The sequence below is a fragment of the Neolamprologus brichardi genome, chromosome 8 (assembly GCF_056152115.1).
Source record: "Neolamprologus brichardi isolate AB-2024 chromosome 8, ASM5615211v1, whole genome shotgun sequence".
NCBI classification, from domain to species: domain Eukaryota; kingdom Metazoa; phylum Chordata; class Actinopteri; order Cichliformes; family Cichlidae; genus Neolamprologus; species Neolamprologus brichardi.
Window position 1 is genome coordinate 24,305,785 of NC_142111.1, and position 18,832 is coordinate 24,324,616.

An 18,832-nucleotide genomic window follows, 5' to 3' on the forward strand; every position below is an offset into this window, starting at 1 on the left:
CAACAGAAATGACAAGCCACCCTCTGATTAACAAAATAAGTTGGTATCGGTTCATGGTATCGGTTAACTTTTACGAGTATGAGTACACACACATTTTACAGTATCGGCCCCGATACCCGATACCAGTATCGGTATCGGTGCATCCCTACTTCTAGACTAACTTTTGAGATTAAAAACCTTTATTTGTGCTGACATCTCTGCTGGTGGCCAATACCGAGACTCCTTTGATTAAAGGGGAGCTTTGCCACCAGCTCTTGGCCTAAATTTGCCCACTGCTGCACCCATTTGCTAAGTAAAATCCTCAAACCAGAGAAAAATGTAGAGCAACAGACTCACAAGACATTTATCGATATCAATGCTCCCTCAAGATGTTTTTTTTCACCGCCCAGAAACCCTGACGCAGGTGTGATGTGATGATTGACCTTGGTGTTTCCGAGTCATTGGCTCCAGCCCCAATAATGCTGGGAACCGGAGATCTTACAGCCGAGGCAATGCAAGTGTAAAGCAGGACTGTCCTGCTATCTTTATTGAACTATATGAGGGTCTGAAGGTTAAGTCACATTTGGTGGTGTGCTCAAAGGCACAAGTCAGAACTACTGTGCCAAAACTCAGCAGTGTCTGTAGCTCAATCTTTAAAAAAATAGTGTGGTTTCACAGACTCGCACAGAAGGGCTGGGACTGGAGGGACGTTTGGCTGCCCACCTCTCATTAGAGAGTGATAACCCGAGCCTTCAGACACGCACTGGACCCCTGAAGCTTCATAAATATTACCCAGGGGAGCTGAACGTGAGAATAGAAGTGTCAGACTCAGTTGGATCAGACATTAAACGGTGTTTAATGTTTGATCCAACCAGAGTTGGAGTACTGTGTGGTGTCTGAATGAGCACCTGTATGAGTAGAACAAGTCATTATCCACAAAATTTATGACAAACAAGTGGGTATCATGTGTCCTCGTGTACGCTCTACTCGAGCATATCCCTCTGCTAAAAGTATTTCCAGGAGTCACAAAAATGTGCGAAAATGGTTGTAAATGAGTCCCAAATCACCGTTAGCACTGGCTTTGATGTGTTCACTCAATTTCAACCCATCAAAGGCTCATTTTATGAATTTGGAAAGAAAGTTTGGTATTAACTCCAGCAACGATGGGTCATACAGTTGCTCGTCATGTACTGTGCAGTACCCCTAAAGTCCTCAATATTCTTTAAACGATTGCCACAAAATCCAAGGATGTTCTAGCACCTCTAGGAAAAAGACAGCCAGTTCTCTTTGTACTACTACCCGTTACCCCTCCCAGGGTATAGACCGCCAAAGGTAGATCTCCAGAGATTTGTGTCCTGGGCCATCCTTTCTAGAGTCCAGATGTTGCCCATCTTTTTTGCTTCTGCCTCCAGGTCTCATCACCAGGTGTTTCTTGGGGGGCCTGTCTTTTGCTTGCCTTGGGGGTTCCACCTGAGAGCCTGCCTGGTGATGTTGGTTGGCGGTTTGCATAAAGCGTGCCCTACCCAGCACCATCTATTCTTCCTGATTTCTTCCTCTACTGGGTTTTGACAGGTTCTTTCCCATAGTTTGATGTTACTGGTTGTGTCTGGCCACATGTGGAGAATCCTCCTGAGAAGCTGTTGATGAATATCTGGATTTCTCTTTTTATTTGAGGCTTTTTTTTGTCTTTCAGCCCCTTCAGCTCTCTTTGTACGCTCCAGCTGAATTCCACAGTCTGAAGATTTAAAGACTTATCGTTTGGTTAATTGGCATTCGAATTTGGCCATAGGTGCGAATAATATTTGTATATGCCTGAAAGGATGGATGCTAAAGTGCTCCATTTGTTGTGTGAAAACTTCTAAACTGTTGTAGTTTGAGCTTAGCATAAGCAGCTTCCCCTCCCGAGCTCCTCAAACAAACTACACGTCAGGTCCTTTTACGTGTATGACCTGTGAAACGCAAATTTTAGTGCTTTCGCTGCGATTCGATACTGTTTTCTGACTCCCTTTTATTCTCACCATTCGTCTCCACTTTCTTCCTGGTTATGTTTGGAGGTTGATATGAAAGTAAAGGTTGTCTGATTCCAGTCACTGATTCAAATCTGTCCACTGAGGTTTCATTTCATCAGCAGTCAGCACAGCAGGCGGAGCTAATGGACTCTTATTTTCACTTCTCCTATCAGCCTTCATTTGTGGACGTGTGTCGACAACCTCACTTTGATTGATACGTCAGGCGGCCATCACTCGCTTAATCGGATTTGATGTTTCTGACAGGCAGCCGTAAACAAGACACATTAGCTCTGTTCCTGTACGGCACTGTCCTCCTTCAGGTAATGTTTGAGTTGACTGAAGGCATCGAGTGTTAATCTAGTGAACCTGGCGAGGCCCTCTGAGTGTCAAGTGAAAGTCAGACTTCAGTGCACTGCCTATAGGAGTGCTGAATATAAACGGAGCTGTCTAATGCCTCCAAATGATCTCGCCGAGCTACCTGTCGTCTTGATTAATGGCCGTGGCAGCAAGCGAAACCATTTCCTCCTTAAAAGTATCTTTATAGCATTTGCAGGACACAGAAAATGTAGGACAAGCCAGAAAAATGTCAAGAGTTTCAAATGTTTTATACCATATAAACAGCATATTAAGAAAAGCATCAACTCTCTGTGACGTTCTATCATTTCATTTCATGTTTACTCTTCTTTATGCTTTACCAGGCTGTAGCCAAGCGTCAGTTTTTTTATATCATCCTCAATCGTGAGCTAAAACCCCAAACGTGTAAGTTGCCTCCATCCTTAGGGATATCTCCACCCTTCAAAAGGTTTAAACTGTTCTCTAAAAATGAGCCTTTTACATTATAACACATCTGAGTCAGTGTTAATTTTACTTTCTGCACTTGGAGTCGGTGAGAATTTCACTGCGTCCACTTGGGATCCCAGCTTCCATTTAAAGTGAGGCTGATAATTATGTGTTGTACAGCAGTGTGAACCTTAGCTATAGTAGCCTCTTTATTAGGTACATCAATACATTTCGTCAACTGTTCTGCCTAGGGATGCAACGATACCAATTTTTTCAAACCGATACGATACCGATACTTGGATCTGAGTACTTGCCGATACAGAGTCCAAAAAACGATACTTCTACCACACACACACACACAAATGCAATGAATTGGAAGACAGGTTTTATTATATTCCCTACCGATAAAAAATAAAATCTTAATAAAAATGAACACAAAAAAATTTCAAGTGAAAAATAAGCACTTCTGTTAAATTATTGCAGAGTCTCCACATTGTAATTTTACAAAATATCACTGAACTATTGGCACTGTCTCGAGCTTTCAGAATAATAAATAAACACTTCTGTTTGGAATAAAATAAACTTTTAAATTATTGCAGTTATTGCGGTCCACACTGCTGACATTTTGTTTAGCCTAGCTACAGCAGCCTCCAGTTTCTCTTTTTTATCTGGAGCTGCCAGTCTCACTCGCCTAACCCTGTGCCTGTTTAGTGTGGGATGTCCCCCTAGTGGCCAATCTAAAGAACTACATGAGAAATGACAAGCCACCCTCTGATTAATGAAATAAGTTGGTATCGGTTCATGGTATCGGTTAACTTTTACGAGTATGAGTACACACACATTTTACAGTATCGGCCCCGATGCCCGATACCAGTATCAGTATCGGTATCGGTGCATCCCTAGTTCTGCCATCACATTCTTTTTTATTGATCTGCTTTCAGTTACATGTTTTATAACAGAGATCACAATCTCAGAATGTAAAGGAACAAGGAGAACAAACCAGTAGAAATATGTCAAAATGTCATGTTGTTTTTATCCCGGCACCACTGTAAACAGATATGCTCTTTAAGTGAGAAACTGCAAAGTGAACAGGAGCTGGGGTGAAGGTGGGTTGCAAAGATGCTTGCATATCAACGCCAAATGTGCACAGGCTGAAGCAGCTTGAATTATGGTCCATGTTTAAGCTACTCAATTGGATGTGCATATGGGCATCAGCTGAACTGTCAGCTAATATTAGCTGGCACTGACATCAGCTGATCTACAGAGCTCATCCCAGCTGAAACAGGGCGAGATGCGGGGTACACGCTGGACATATCGCCAGCCTGTTGCAGGGCAAACACAAAATAGACTAGTCTGAGCTCAATTTAATGGACGGTGTGCTTAAAAGAGCTGTTTGAACCCATTTTTCAGCCATAGAATAGTATTTTTAAAAGCTGTTGAAATGTGTGATATCACACACACAAAGGCATCAGCACCTTTCCTTTCAAGTTAATGACCACGCACCTGTGCAGGCTGGTTATGCCAAAGAAGTGCTGATTATTGACATCAAACCTGGTCAGTAGACCCGAAAACATAGTTTACTGTTGAGTCTAAAAACCAAGTCATGATGGTTGATGCTTAAATCCATCTTTTGCACTGGAAGACCCACAAATTACCCACCCAGCGTGTCACAGGCTGGGTCTCTGACCCAGCGCGCTGAGTGTAGTTGGTATTTGTCTTATGTTAGATTTGTGATGATGGTTCATGTGGTATTCTTATTTAGGTTTTAGTTGAGGTTAAAATCAGCCATTATGTATCATTGTCTCCTTGGTTTCTGTGTGTGGGTTCTCGTCTAGTCTCTCATATGTTTTAGGTCTGAGCTTGTATTGTCATATTTATGTCTCCGTGTTTCCTGTTTTATTTTGAAGGAGTTTTATGTTCTTTGTTTATTGTATTTAGTTTTACTTTCCCTGTCCTGTCATTAGGCTCATATCAGTCAGCTGTTTCCCCATGTGTTCCTTCCCCTGATCACCTCCTGTGTCCTCTGTTTTCCATATGTCATTGTCAGGTCGTCTGTTATCGTCACCACAGTCTTCATAGGTTTTTCCTCATAGCTCTCACTGTGTTTCACAGTAGCCTTCGTTTACACAGTGTTCATTCTCATAGTGTCCAGAGGTCTGTGAAGGTTCTCAGTCATCCAGGTCATCGTAGTCAAAGGAGCTTGCGAAGAAAAGCGTCTGGACTTCTTTAAGTTGCTTGAAGATGTTTCACCTCTCATCCGAGAAGCTTCTTCAGTTCTAAGGTCAAATGGCAGGGAGTCCCAGATTTAAACCCAGTGGGAGAATATCCCCCCAAAGAGGGACAAAAGGACCCCACCTTATCATGCGATTTCCTGGGGTGGGGCCAGGTTTCACAATGAGCTCACCCGAAACCCTGGCTGATTGGGACCCACACCCGTTTTCCCACCTTGGCTCATGTGATTAGAGGATCATCGGGGGTCCTTTTGTGCCTCTTTGGGGGGAAACTCCCACTAGGTTTAAATCTGGGACTCTCCACCATTTGACCTTAGAACTGAAGAAGCTTCTTGGATGAGAGGTGAAACGTCTTCAAGTAACTTAAAGAAGTCCAGACGCTTTTCTTTGCAAGCTCCTTTGAATAGTGTCCATCGTTTTTTCTTAGTTATATATTTCACCACTGCTTACAGCCAAATAAAGGCTCGCCTTTTGTTAACTCCTGCAACTCCTCTCTGCATCCGCTTCTGGGTCCTATAAACAAAACACACCGGCGCACCCCGCTGTGACACAGCGTTTCTTTTGCCCAGAAGCAAGAGCATCAGTTTTTTTAATTTTAGTCAACTAGTGACTACTTCAACTACTTTAATTTGACAAACATTCGTTTCAGTGTCGTGCTGACTTGGGGCATTTTGTCAGCATTTCTCCATTTGCCATCAGACTCAGCTGCTTTCTAGGCTGTCGGGAGACTTTGTGCTGCACAAAACTAAACGTTGGGTTTCTGTGACAGTGCATCGTGATGCTGCTGCTGGCAACATTAGATCTGCATCAGATTAACTCGTCCTGGGTCAGTTATTACCACCGTCTATACATTTATGCACTTAATAAATTATCGTTGACCCTACGGGTTTTATTGTAAAACAAGCATAAAATGCCTTCGTGTGTTGCACTAAAAGGTCTCAGAAAGTCTTGAATTTAATTTGGTAAACACTGCAGAAACCCTGACTAATGGTGAGCAGGGGGAACATTTACAATCTGACCACTGACATTTAGATCAATCTGCAGCACAGCATACAGGCCACATATAATTAAACAGGAACTTAACACTAAAATTCATTAAATCATTTTGTGTAACATATCGATTTTGACCTCAGTCTTCAGTATTTATTCCAACTAATTTAGTTAATTGCCTTTTTTTAACAGTAAATTAAGCTGAACAAAGTAAAACATGTTGTACTCTCTCCCACATATGGGTTTCGTTGAGATGGAGAGCTTTAGATCAGAGGTGGTAACGAGGGAAGTGCCTGCTGTACAGACGGTAAGAGCAGCGCAAACGGAGGGATTATGCCAAACAGTGTGCTTTCAGCTACAATGGATGATTATTAGCTGCTTCTACACTGTTGAAAACTTTGAGGTGAAAATTGTTCGTACGCTCTCTGCCTTCATCACCGACTCCAAACTTCACCCCACCCCCATCTACCACTGTGAATCTCCCCCATTGCTCCTCCCCATCCATAAATGCAGGGATCTTGTTCCTCCAGCTTGGGGAGGAGACTCGCAGGGTTCACCTGACCCACGAGCTGACCAGCCTGGACACTCTGAGGGCCCTCATCGTGCACATGTTCCCCCAAAGGCTCACCATGGCCATGCTCAGGTACGAACGCTGGATATTAACACGTCTGCATGTTTATCGATCTGTTTAGATCTTTTACGAACGTTCTGCAGTGCGATATTTACACTTCATTTATGGCATGTTTTATAAATCAATCTCAAGGTCAGAGGCTGTCGGTGACTCATTTCAACTCCATCCTCAACCAGCCACACGTGAAAATTCATTTCTTTAAACAGATGGGTTATAAAAGCAGGAGAGGGCACTGAAAATGACGATGACTTATATTTTTCTTTAAATATCCTTTAAATGCCACATTTCATTTCCAAAAGTGTCTAAAACAACCCTTTTGGTTAGCTTAGCTTGCTAATGCTGACCTGACTACTAATTTCTCTCCATGTAACCAGAGAACAACCCCAGAATTGAACTCATCATATATCATCATATTTTTGCTAAAAATGAGATGTGTAGCTTTATCAGCTAGATTTAAATCAACCTTATTTTTGATCTATTTTCATTTTAATAACTTTTGATGGTGAAGTTCTACTAAAAAATGGTGAAAATATGTATTTTAAGACCAGAAATGATCACAGAGAAGATTTAGTTTTTATATATAATTTAATAACTGTTTGAATATTTGAAAACCGTGACCATCATTAGCTTGTCGTGCTGCTCTATGTTCTTTAACCAGAAAGGAAACGCTTTGGCGACCATAAGCCATCTCTAATGGGTTTCAATGTGATGGTGGAAAGTGAGCAGACTGTAAAAAGTCAACGGTCCTTGTGTTAATCTTGTGTCCATCCACACATTTTGCAGAATTACTTAAATAAAATGACGCGATTCTGCACCAAAGTCTAAAGGATTCTTCAATTTCTCATGTTAAGCCACTAAGTTTGATAAATTCAGCCTATTTTTTATCAGCTCTTGTCTTGGTTGCAGCAAATACATATAAATAAAAATCTCGTGTGGTGTCTTTGGTTTGGAAGTTGCACTGCTGACCAACACCAATAAGCTGCCCATTCATTTCACCTTAGCTGCAATATGTGTTTGAACACGTGTGCATTCAGGACAAAGAACTGGGTCAAAAACATCAATGATCATTTTCATTAAGTTCTAAATGATACGTTTCTCTCTAGAATCTCCCATGTTTGTTATCCACAGCACTTTTTTACCTTTAACCCTTTAAAGCCGGTCAGAGCAGCACGCTCTGTTTTGTGTAACTATTTTTAAATCCAGGTAGCACTGCAACCACGTAAGCTAGCGCAATAATTTTTTTTGCCTATGAAATCCGAGGAGTTGTACTTACATCTTATGCCATCAGCTTGTCCTTGGTCACAGTTTCCTTCCACATATAGTTTTGCAAAAACTGCATAAAAACCACTTGCAGCAACAAAAACATAATATTCCAGAAACACGCTTTGCCGATCCGATCAGCTGTTTGTAACACTTCCTACGTCCATCAGCGCGAACTTTTGCATGTCCGCCATGACCTGCCTGAAACCGGGAGTGACGTGATTTTCGCGGAAATGTAGTTTTGTTTACCATATAGCCTCATGAGCCTATACTGGTGTTTTTAAAAGTTATCTTTGACTTTATGACTTTCTGTGTGGTTTCTGGGATGCTTAGGACTCATATTGCACTGCTGGAAACAGTTTATTTTGATGCATATGCTGCTTTTTTGCAAATTTGCACTATAGTATTTATTTTCGTTTTTCCTGCAGTATATAAAAATTGGTGTATTTCAAAAATAAAACTATGAAGACACTCAAAATAAATTTCCTGTGGTGGGAAACTATTTTGTGCAACTTTTTTGTATTTACAGTTTTGAGGGATAAGCCTCTTAAATTTCTCTAACTAGAAATATATGTTAAAAAAACAAAAACGATTTTCAATTTTTTTGTAGTTTATTACACTTTTTTGCAATTTATGTAATTACTATGCACTTAATGCAGACATATTATTAAAATTTGGGCTGTAATGGTTGTATTGATGTATAGCAACTTGAAATGCTCCCAAAAATGGCTCCACAACATGTAAAAATATAATATAAGCTCTGGCGGACTTGGTTCTATGGTAGGTCTTAAAGGGTTAAACACTGAACATTAGATTTCTGATTAACCTGATATCAGTCTGCTTCCAGCTGATTCTCTCATTACGAGCACCTCATGCAGTTAGAAATCCTCCTCCCACTCTCCAATACATACATCACTGTATCATATTAGTGTGTAACAGATGCTGAAATTGTCTTTGCATGGACCGTTTATCAGTGTTTGCGTCTTTTTGTGTGTGTGCGTTGACAACTATTGATATTCAGGTCTCCCAGCACGGCTCTGTTGATTAAAGATGAGACCCGTAATGTCTTCTATGAGCTGGAGGACCCACGGGACGTTCAGGACCGCTGCGTAATTAAGATTTACTGCAAAGAGCCCATCTACAGCACCTACCCTGGACATCACAACCCACACCTGGCAAACGGAGACCTGCGGGTAAGTGTGAGTCTGCGTGCACACAAACGCCTGGAGGAAAGGGACAAATAAGCCTTGATGTTCAAAACACGGAGAAAGAGGGTTAAACGCTACAGGTGCATTCATGAACAGCTCCTCCCATTTTTCTGCTTGTCTCTGGCTGTGAGGACAGTGTGTGTCTACAGAACTAAAAGAATAAACTTCGCCAAGGTCAAACACATGTTTTTTACTCCTCAGCCGTTTTTAAGCCGCCAGGTTTGAGGCCGGGTGGGCACCCAAGTTTGTGAAGGCGATAACTCAAGAACGAGGCGACATCAGAGTTTCATATTCGTATCATCGGCGTATCTACTAAAAATCTTTGGGTCTGGCGAGGTGTTGTCAAATTTTGAAGTTGATAGCGGACAGCATAAGTGTTTCGACCATGTGGCCGCCAGTATTTTTATTATTTACTGTTCATTTAGATGAGGAGATGTTTAATGCTGGATTTTCTGCTTCCCTTTAGGGTTAGAAATATGATAAACATTCATGGGTAGAGAATATTTCTGCTATTTAAAATTGCAAAACACCAGGAGGTTGAACAAAGCCCTAAACCCAAAGAAATATGGAGTTTGGAAATTTGCGTTTAAACGTCTTTAGAAATACAGTATCCTACTTTAATAATCAGTTCTCTGTTTAAGTATTTAACCAAAACGCAACGTAAGGGCAGAAGATGATCCCTTTTCTTCATTGCAGACTCACAGTCCTGTCATAAATAATGTTTCATAATTCCCTTTGAAAACTCTTATTTATATACCCTCACGCCCACATCAATCTCCCATGAAACACTGATTTTATATCTCTTTACACATGCTAGTTTGCATTACACAATGTGTTCAGGCTTAAGTTAGTTTCATTCACTCGTCGAGAGTGAGTCATGTGACTTTTTCCCAACACTGAGCCTGGACGAGCGCCAGTCTTTCACATCTCCCGTGCTGAGTGGGCTGCATGCCAGCAGACTGCAAAACAGCAGAAACACTTCTCTGAGACTCGTACTCCAGTTCGTCTGAGGACTGACTCGTGAATGCAGTCTTTTAATTGCTGAAGCTGAGGTATTATTTCCCTAACTTCAAATGAAAACAGTTCCCACCGACTCACCATATGCACACGCAAGCTAGTGCTGTCCAAATAGACCAGAGAGCCAAACTACCATTACAGCCAGATTAAATATGGCATTGCTTCCACATGAGAGCAAATGAATGCAGCGTATTTCAACCTAAACACGTCTAGGAAATAAATAATATTAATACAAGTTCTGCTTTGGGAAACATGGGAACACATTTGTTTTTAACTCAACCTGAAACAGGAAAATTAAAGCCACCACTTAAATCTCCCCAGTAGTCAATCATTCAGTCAGAACTGTTAACATTTCAAGATTTAGGGATTTCTGGGATTCTGAGGGGATCAGTCTGGGAACCCATCATCTAGTCCAGTGGTCCCCAACCCCCGGGCCTCGGACCGGTACCGGTCCGTGAGTTGTTTGGTACCGGGCCGCGAGAGTTGAGGCTCAGGTGTGAAATGTATAGTTTTCAGGGTTTTTATCGGTTTTCCGCGTTATTTTGTTATCGTTTTTATCGTTTACTCTGTTTTCCTGGGTCTTTTCACGTGTGTTATGAATAAATCTTCTTTTTTTTCGGTACCGGTACTAGTTTTATTTTGTTGTATTTATCTGTGACACCTTAAAGGCCGGTCCATGAAAATATTGTCGGGCATAAACCGGTCCGTGGCGCAAAAAAGGTTGGAGACCGCTGAGCTAGTCTGCTGGCTTGGCCTCTTGATGCTTTCTTTCATGGCTTTCTGGGTGGCCAGCAGTTATCTGGGGGGACACTTCCTGTTGTGTCCACAAGTTTAATGGATTGAAAAAGCTAAAATCTTCCCAAACAATAGCCATTTTTTTTACACTAAACACTATTAATAGCCTGGCCCTGCGACAGACTGGCGACCTGTCCAGGGTGTACCCCGCCTCTCGCCCTATGACAGCTGGGATTGGCTCCAGCAACCCCCGCGACCCTGAAAAGGATAAGCGGTAGCGAATGGATGGACTATTAATAGCTGTTAGACTACAAATTGAAAGCATAATGCTTTCAGTACCTGAAAATCTTGTCCTTTATCCAAAGATAATGAACATCTATGCACAGATATCTCTTTGGAGCGATTAATTTGGCCATCCATCCATCCATCCATTCGCTTCCGCTTATCCTTTTCAGGGTTGCGGGGGGCGCTGGAGCCTATCCCAGCTGTCATAGGGCGAGAGGCGGGGTACACCCTGGACAGGTCGCCAGTCTGTCGCAGGGCCAACACACAGGGACAGACAACCATTCGCGCTCACATTCACACCTAGTGACAATTTGGATTATCCAATTAACCTATCACCACAAGCTGCATGTCTTTGGACGGTGGGAGGAAGCCGGAGTACCCGGAGGGAACCCACGCAAACACGGGAGAACATGCAAACTCCACACAGAAAGACCCCGGCCTGATGGTGGAATTGAACTCAGGACCTTCTTGCTGTGCGGCAACAGTGCTAACCACCGTGCTTAATTTAGCCTGACTCATTTTTAGATCTTCCAGAGTATAAAAGATGAACATACCTTACAGGTTTGAAAGGTGAAGCTTTGATACCTGAATCCTTCAGTAGGAGCAGACTCATCTGGTGGTAAAATAAGTTCTGATTGTGAAGAAGTCTTTCGAATGTCCTTTTTTTTCCTGATGAGTTTATGGAATCGGTCACTAGATTCAAGCATAAGCAAGTATTTTGGAGACGTTGGGAAGGAAAAACTCCCTTTTTGTAGGAAGAAACCTCTGGCAGAAGCTTGGGACGTGCAGCCCTCTGCGAGGGGAGGAAGACAAGACAAAGATTGAGATTCAGTAATGAAATGTGAAGTTCATTTTGTACATTTTGATCAATGTTTGAGAAATAAAGGAGGATGATGCTTGGTTAGGGTTTGTGTTAATGACTGGTCAATCACAAGTCATTAACCAAAGTGTCCCTCGGTTTCTCAGAGAGGTCTCAGTTTTCATTGTGCTATAAAACTACTGGTGTATTAAAATGCACTCATCAACCCATCGTTATTAGAGCTGATGATCAGCCGCCTGTAAATCACATCCTCCTGTCCAGCAGCCACAGCGGGATTTATTTTAACACATCAATCAGTTTCTGGCAACATAAATGTGGCATCTGCTTCATTAGCATGATTACTAATGCTTCATGCATTTTGTTACAGCAGGAGCAAAGCAAACCTTTGCACGTCATTCACTTTTCGCAGCTTCGGCATTTTCAGCACAAAACCCCGAATGCATTTTGTTGCCTCCTAATTACAGTGTGATTATGGAAATGAGGATCTGCAATTTAAAGTGTTAGCGAACGCTCCTTTTATAGGATAAAGCAAATGATGAACTAGATAAATTACATTACAGGAAGGCAGACATATGCAGCGCACACGCTGTGTAAAACGAATCTACGTATTTAACAGCTGAAGCGAGGCGAGCGCCGTCGGCAGCGGCGTGTTTTCTGACACATTTCGGTGTTTCGGTTTGCTGTCTGTGAAACATCCTGGGGCTTTTTGTTTGCGTGTGTGCACGCGATTGGTTTACTGTCTGCCTGCGTGCGTGATTTGCAGCTGCCCGCTAATGCGCTGGAGGTCAGCTGTTCCCAAGGGATTGTTCCCCGTCTTCAGCTCTGAAATCTTCGTAGCGTTTTACAGTCTTATCAAACCAGCAGGCTTACCTTGAGCTGTGTGTGTGTGAGGTGCATTGTCAAGGTGAGGACGAGGACGCGTGTGTGTATGTGCGAGCTTATTGAACTCTTGCCAGCATAGCCAAAGATCACTCCCTGATTGCAGGCCACAGAAGCATGACGAGGATTACTGAAGCCGGACTGTGCGACTGGAGGACAGAATGAAGAGGAGATTGATTGGTAGATTTCCCCCAGCGGGAGAACGGGCAGTTTTGAATGGCACAGTGGGATGAAGCTTTCAGGAGCGCACCTGCGATAGGCGTCTCGCGACTTTAGGAGGTGGAATGAAATGCCTGCACGTCTTCGGCGCGCTTAAAGGATGGTGTCGATACGAGGCTGTTGCTAAGATACAAGATGGAAGATGATGGCCCCAGAGTGCTGCGAGGCTGTCCACCGGGTGTTGTTAGAAAAGACCCGAGGGTTATTATGTGGAAATATTGGCTTTTCAATTTGCATCATCTGCAGGAGAGATAGCTCTGTGCGTCACAAGCAATTACAGCGTTGTCTTCTTTTGTGCTTCTTTGCCGTATCTATTACTCTTCTGTCTGGTCACCTTCGAAGCACGGCTTTTACTCACACCCTCCGCTCCCCGCTTTGTTTTGTCTTTCAATCTGACATGTGGGTCCGATGCCAAAAGATTATCCCTTCATGCACAGCCTGTCAATAAAGCATCAAGTGCAACTTAAACTGCACTCAGAGGGGCAATTTAGAGTCCTTCCTGTCAATCAGGAAGTGGCATCTATGAACTACTGACTGTTACAGTAAGTTGCCCTTTTTTTAAAGAAATGGCTAGTTGTCAAGCTGATTGTTGAATTCCTGAAAAGTCAAAAACTGACAGACGTTATGGGTAAAGCATTCTAGTATCATTGTGAAATCTCTGCCTCTCCTTAACTGTTTTCAACCCCACTGAGAACAAAATGCATCCCTTCCCCAAAGTGATTAATGCCACCAGTGAAATCAGACTTGCTACTCTTCTGATGGTGCAGATAAAACCATATACAGTGTATGATCCTTTTCCAAATCTACCCTAATACCTACCATCAATAGATCGCTTTAGCTTAAAAAACTGGCTCAAAAACTTCTGAATTGCAGACAAGAGGTTACCTCCTTTTCCCGTCCACAGATTTGGAGAGATGTGGATAAAAGAGAGGTGACATGCTGCAGAATATGTAATGTCTTTTATATAATAACAGTGTGATGACGTGCTATAACCATCAAGTCTTCTTCATTTTAATGCTGAACTCAATTCAATTCAATTCAATTTTATTTATATAGCGCCAAATCACAACAAAAGTCGCCTCAAGGTGCTTCATAGATACAGAGAAAAACCCAACAATCATATGACCCCCTATGAGCAGCACTTTGGCGACAGTGGGAAGGAAAAACTCCCTTTTAACAGGAAGAAACCTCCAGCAGAACCAGGCTCAGGGAGGGGCGGGGCCATCTGCTGTGATTGGTTGGGGTGAGAGAAGGAAGACAGGATAAAAGCAGAGAGGTCTGTTAATACATAGTGAGTGAGAAAGGTGACTGGAAAGGAAAAACTCAATGCATCATGGGAATCCCCCGGCAGCCTACGTCTATTGCAGCATAACTAAGGGAGGATTCAGGGTCACCTGGTCCAGCCCTAACTATATGCTTTAGCAAAAAGGAAAGTTTGAAGCCTAATCTTAAAGTAGAGATAGTGTCTGTCTCCCGAATCCAAACTGGAAGCTGGTTCCACAGAAGAGGGGCCTGAAAACTGAAGGCTCTCCCTCCCATTCTACTTTTAAATACTCACAACATATATATAACATGATTTGATTGGCCTGCAGCAGCTAAATAACATTTAATCTTCTGTGTTGTGTTTGATTGAATCGACTGTGTAAAAGCGCAAAACACGAGATTAAGAATATTTTGTGAATTGATTAATATCATTAGAGAGTCAAGTTTAGGTTCTAAACTTGTTTAGTTTGAATTCATGATTATTATATGAAGTTACCCTAACAGAAGCAATAAATAATAAATATAATAGCATCTTCATGGCCTGTAGGTCCATTATGGTTGCTGCGTTTCATTATTCATGAATGTGAAGTTTTTACTCTCCCCGGCTCAACATCAAATTCCTTTTCCCTCCACAAATCGCACTTTTAGTATAACTTTAAATTTTAAACTGTTACTTTAATGATATTTCTAAAGAATCTCGTTATTGGATTTGAACAAGTAGTTTCAGACCTCAGAGCTCCATCGAATTACTAATAACTATAATGATATTCAGCTAGGTGACGGACACCATCCTCAGTATCGCTCTCTATTTAAACCTCACTTCCAGGCCCATGACAGCTGTTGTGGGATTGGAAGTGTGGACTAGAGATAAGATGGGGAAAGGACATGAAATCAGTAAAGCACTGATTCAGTCTGTTAACAGATGACACCAAACACTCACAATCTGTCCAACAACCTGTGAGATTTCAGCAACTTCCACCAAAGAGTTTGTGACTATTTTGCCTGTTCATGTTCAGCAACACCACCTCACACATTCAGACTCCCAACATGTGATGTGGTATCTCTTCCCTTCGACTGGGTAAGAATGGATAAATGGCTTCAATCTCATAATGTCATTTACCAATAAACCATTTTCTTTAGTTGGTGAGTCAACACTGGCGAGCCTCCCATGTGGCTTGAACAAAAATGAATATAGATCATTTGGTTCAGCTGCGTGACAAATCCCTCTTAGCCCTATCCAAACACTTAATGTACATTGCCTGTATTATGGACACATCTTAGTATTCAGTGATTTTGCTAATGCTCTAAAAGCACAGTTGCTGACTTGTTTAGCAAAATTTACTGTGAACAAAGACAGTGGAGCCGCTAAGATTTACACAGGCCAAAAGAGTTGACCTTGATTTTTGTCACTGTAATGTTATCCAGGTCTGATTCACTGAGGCAGCGGTCTAAATAAAGATGCCCAGACCGACCTTTTCGCCTCCAGCTCATCTAGCGGGGGGATGCTGAATCATTCTCAGGCAAACCAACTGACATAATTGTCTCTAGTATATCCTGGGTCTGCCCTGGGGTCTCCTCTTAGTTAGATATGCCTCAAGGAGGCCTTCTAGTCAGATATGTGAATAACCTCAAATGAGTCCTTTTGATGCAAAAAAGCAGCAGGTCTACTCTAAACCCCTCTTGAGTTGCTGACCTCCTCACCCCGTCTCTGTAATTCTAGATCTCGTTTGGAGGAAGGTCATTTCCACCACTTATGTCATTGATCTTAGTCTTTTAGAGACTACTTTCAATTCATGGCAATAGGTGAGAGTGAATCGACTAGTAAATTTACTTGCAGTGGTCCTAAAGCACCCCCAAAAGGATTCCCCAAGGATCAGTCAAAAGCAAGTCTAACAACCACTTGTGGACTTGTTGGGAAAAACTCCCACACGCCTTTGAATTTTCATGAGAGTGTAAAGAATAGATGTTCAACAAAGCCCACGATGTTCTTCCCAAATTAAACTTTTGACTTGTGGGCAAACTTTCCAGCACACCGTACAGATCTGTACTCGATGGACATGTGCTATGTCTCTAGGAATAACAGTTATGTTCTTTGTTTGTAGAGGGAGATGGTGTACGCACCCCAGGACTCTCCACCCAACCGCCGCCTGAGCAACCCACCGATGTCTTCCCAGCATTCATCTTCCTCTGCTTCCCCTCCCCAAGGCTCGCCGTCCCGTGCTCGTCTACTTTACAGCGGCGGAAGGCCTTCTTCCTATGCCGGGCCACACCACCACACCCACTCCCTGCCTCACCCTCACTCCCAGTCCCACCACTCCTCTCCCCACCAGCAGCCCCAGCTCCACCAGCCCCACCAGCCCCACCACCCCCAGCCGGCCTTCTGCGCCTCCTCCAGTGCCATACTTGAGCGCAGGGACGTGAAGCCCGACGATGAGATGGGGGGATCCAGAAGCATGGTGCTGCTGAGGGGGGATGATCGCGGTGGGGGCGGGATTTACGCAGACCCCTACACTCTGGGTCCAGATCCGAGTCGGCTCAGCCTCGCAGGGGGTCCTCACTCTCCTTTGCCAGCAAGAGCCGACCCGTACGGCTCCCTGTACCGCCGTGGTGGAGGTGGAGGTGGTGGAGGTGCTGCATCAGTGCGTTCACTCACCTCCTATTCAGCAGCTGCACTACAAGGAGAGCTGATGGAAAACAGCGCTCTCTACAGGCCCGGAGGACCTCTTTATAACGATGCCTATGCTGCGTCTCTGTTGGCCATGGGGTTGCGGGTGCCTCCACCCTCCTCCCCGCAGAAGATACCTGACATGAGAGATTCCTATGGAGCAACCATGCCCAATCGGGGTTCTCCAGGGAGACAGAGTTTGCGAAGAGACTCTGTGACCTCTTCTGTGTTCGGGGAAAGTCCCAAAGCCCGGGGTCAGGGACCAGGACTGGGTCTCACCTCAGAGCAGCTGTGCCTGTTGGCTGGAGGGGATGGAGGTGGACCTGGAGGCTTCGGCTCACCTCTGCTGGGGAATGAGACAGAAACCAGGTACTTATCATTTTTATTAATTGCTGGAAATTCATATGTGTATGTGTGGAGGATGTCTCCTTTTTTCCTATGATAATAACAGACTTCATGAGTGATTTTGATAATTTTGCCATTAAAACTAGAAATTACTCGCACCTTACCACCAACCTGTTTGTGCTCAGAGCTTGGTGATCTTGCATCTCTTCTAATATGAGATTGTCAGTACTGTTTATCACACGTGCAAATTTATGAATCACTCCACAGGTGCTTTATTCTTGTGGTAGAGATTAGTGATCCTGAGAAGCTTACATAGAGAAACACGTGAGGTGGCAGGTGAATCACAGGCAAAGATGAGGACTTCAGGGATATCTGCTTATGTACAGCAAGCAAGCAAGAAATTAGATATATATGAAGACAAATCGTACTCCAACAGTTATGATCAATCTCCAGGACTATAAAATTTGTACAGTTTAGCAGAACTGATCAATATTAAAAAAAAAAGAGAAGTCTTGAAACAGATGAAAATGATGCTACTATCATAGTTATGTAGCAGTGGCAATGTGTTTTTTAAAAAAATGGATGCAGATATTTAGTTTTGTTCTAAAGCCTCAATTTTGGCATATTGCCCTCTGCCATGTTTGTTTGTTTGTTTTGAAGTGATGAGAGTTTGATGGTGATATAATTTTATTTGCTAACATCAGCTATCTTGGCTAGCAAGCTGCATCTTTAACTGTACGTGTTCAATGCAGAGAGACCTATATCTGATATTTAGTGATAGTTTATAAACTAATGAAGTACTAGAATTTTATTTACTGGGAGTTGGGAGTTCGCCTTGTAATCGGAAGGTTGCCGGTTCGAGCCCCGGCTTGGACAGTCTCGGTCGTTGTGTCCTTGGGCAAGACACTTCACCCGTTGCCTACTGGTGGTGGTCAGAGGGCCCGGTGGCGCCAGTGTCCGGCAGCCTCGCCTCTGTCAGTGCGCCCCAGGGTGGCTGTGGCTACAATGTAGCTGCCATCACCAGTGCGTGAATGTGTGTGTGAATGGGTGGATGACTGGATGTGTAAAGCGCTTTGGGGTCCTTAGGGACTAGTAAAGCTCTATATAAATACAGGCCATTTACCATTTACTTTACAAAATGAAAGCACACACTTCTTAAATGTTCTGGTTTAGTGTAGAGCTCCCAGTGACGACACAAGTGTTGCTCAAAGTGGCCACGCCTCTAATTTCAAGTCTTAAAATACAAATGGGCTAAAACAATGCAGTTCTTATAATGTAGCAAACTATACTTAGAGGCCAGAACCATTTTTGTAGCATTTAGCACGAGAGTCTGTGGCAAATGATTCACTTTGGAGCCAGCTTCATGAGCCATTGGCACGCGACACTTATTTGCTTTTTCAGTCCTGATAGCTGCTGTTTTTACAAAAGTAGATTTATTTTTATGTGAGGAGGTAATTTCATTGATTTCATAACACAAAAAACTCAAAAGTAATTACCCTTGACTTTACATTTTAAA

The 18,832-nt window shown here is 43.0% G+C and overlaps 1 protein-coding gene across 8 annotated transcripts in view; it reads left to right on the plus strand.

Annotated features, from left to right (window-relative positions):
• The window catches only part of srcin1b (SRC kinase signaling inhibitor 1b), a 169,923-nt gene that overhangs the window by 113,348 nt on the left and 37,743 nt on the right, over positions 1-18,832 (plus strand). For all 8 annotated transcript variants that reach the window (XM_087844932.1, XM_087844930.1, XM_087844934.1 and 5 more), the window contains 3 exons: positions 6,503-6,632; positions 8,902-9,073; positions 16,409-17,340. In XM_087844932.1, coding sequence (XP_087701058.1) covers positions 6,503-6,632; positions 8,902-9,073; positions 16,409-17,340 — 1,234 coding nt within the window. The remainder of the gene's footprint in view (positions 1-6,502; positions 6,633-8,901; positions 9,074-16,408; positions 17,341-18,832) is intronic.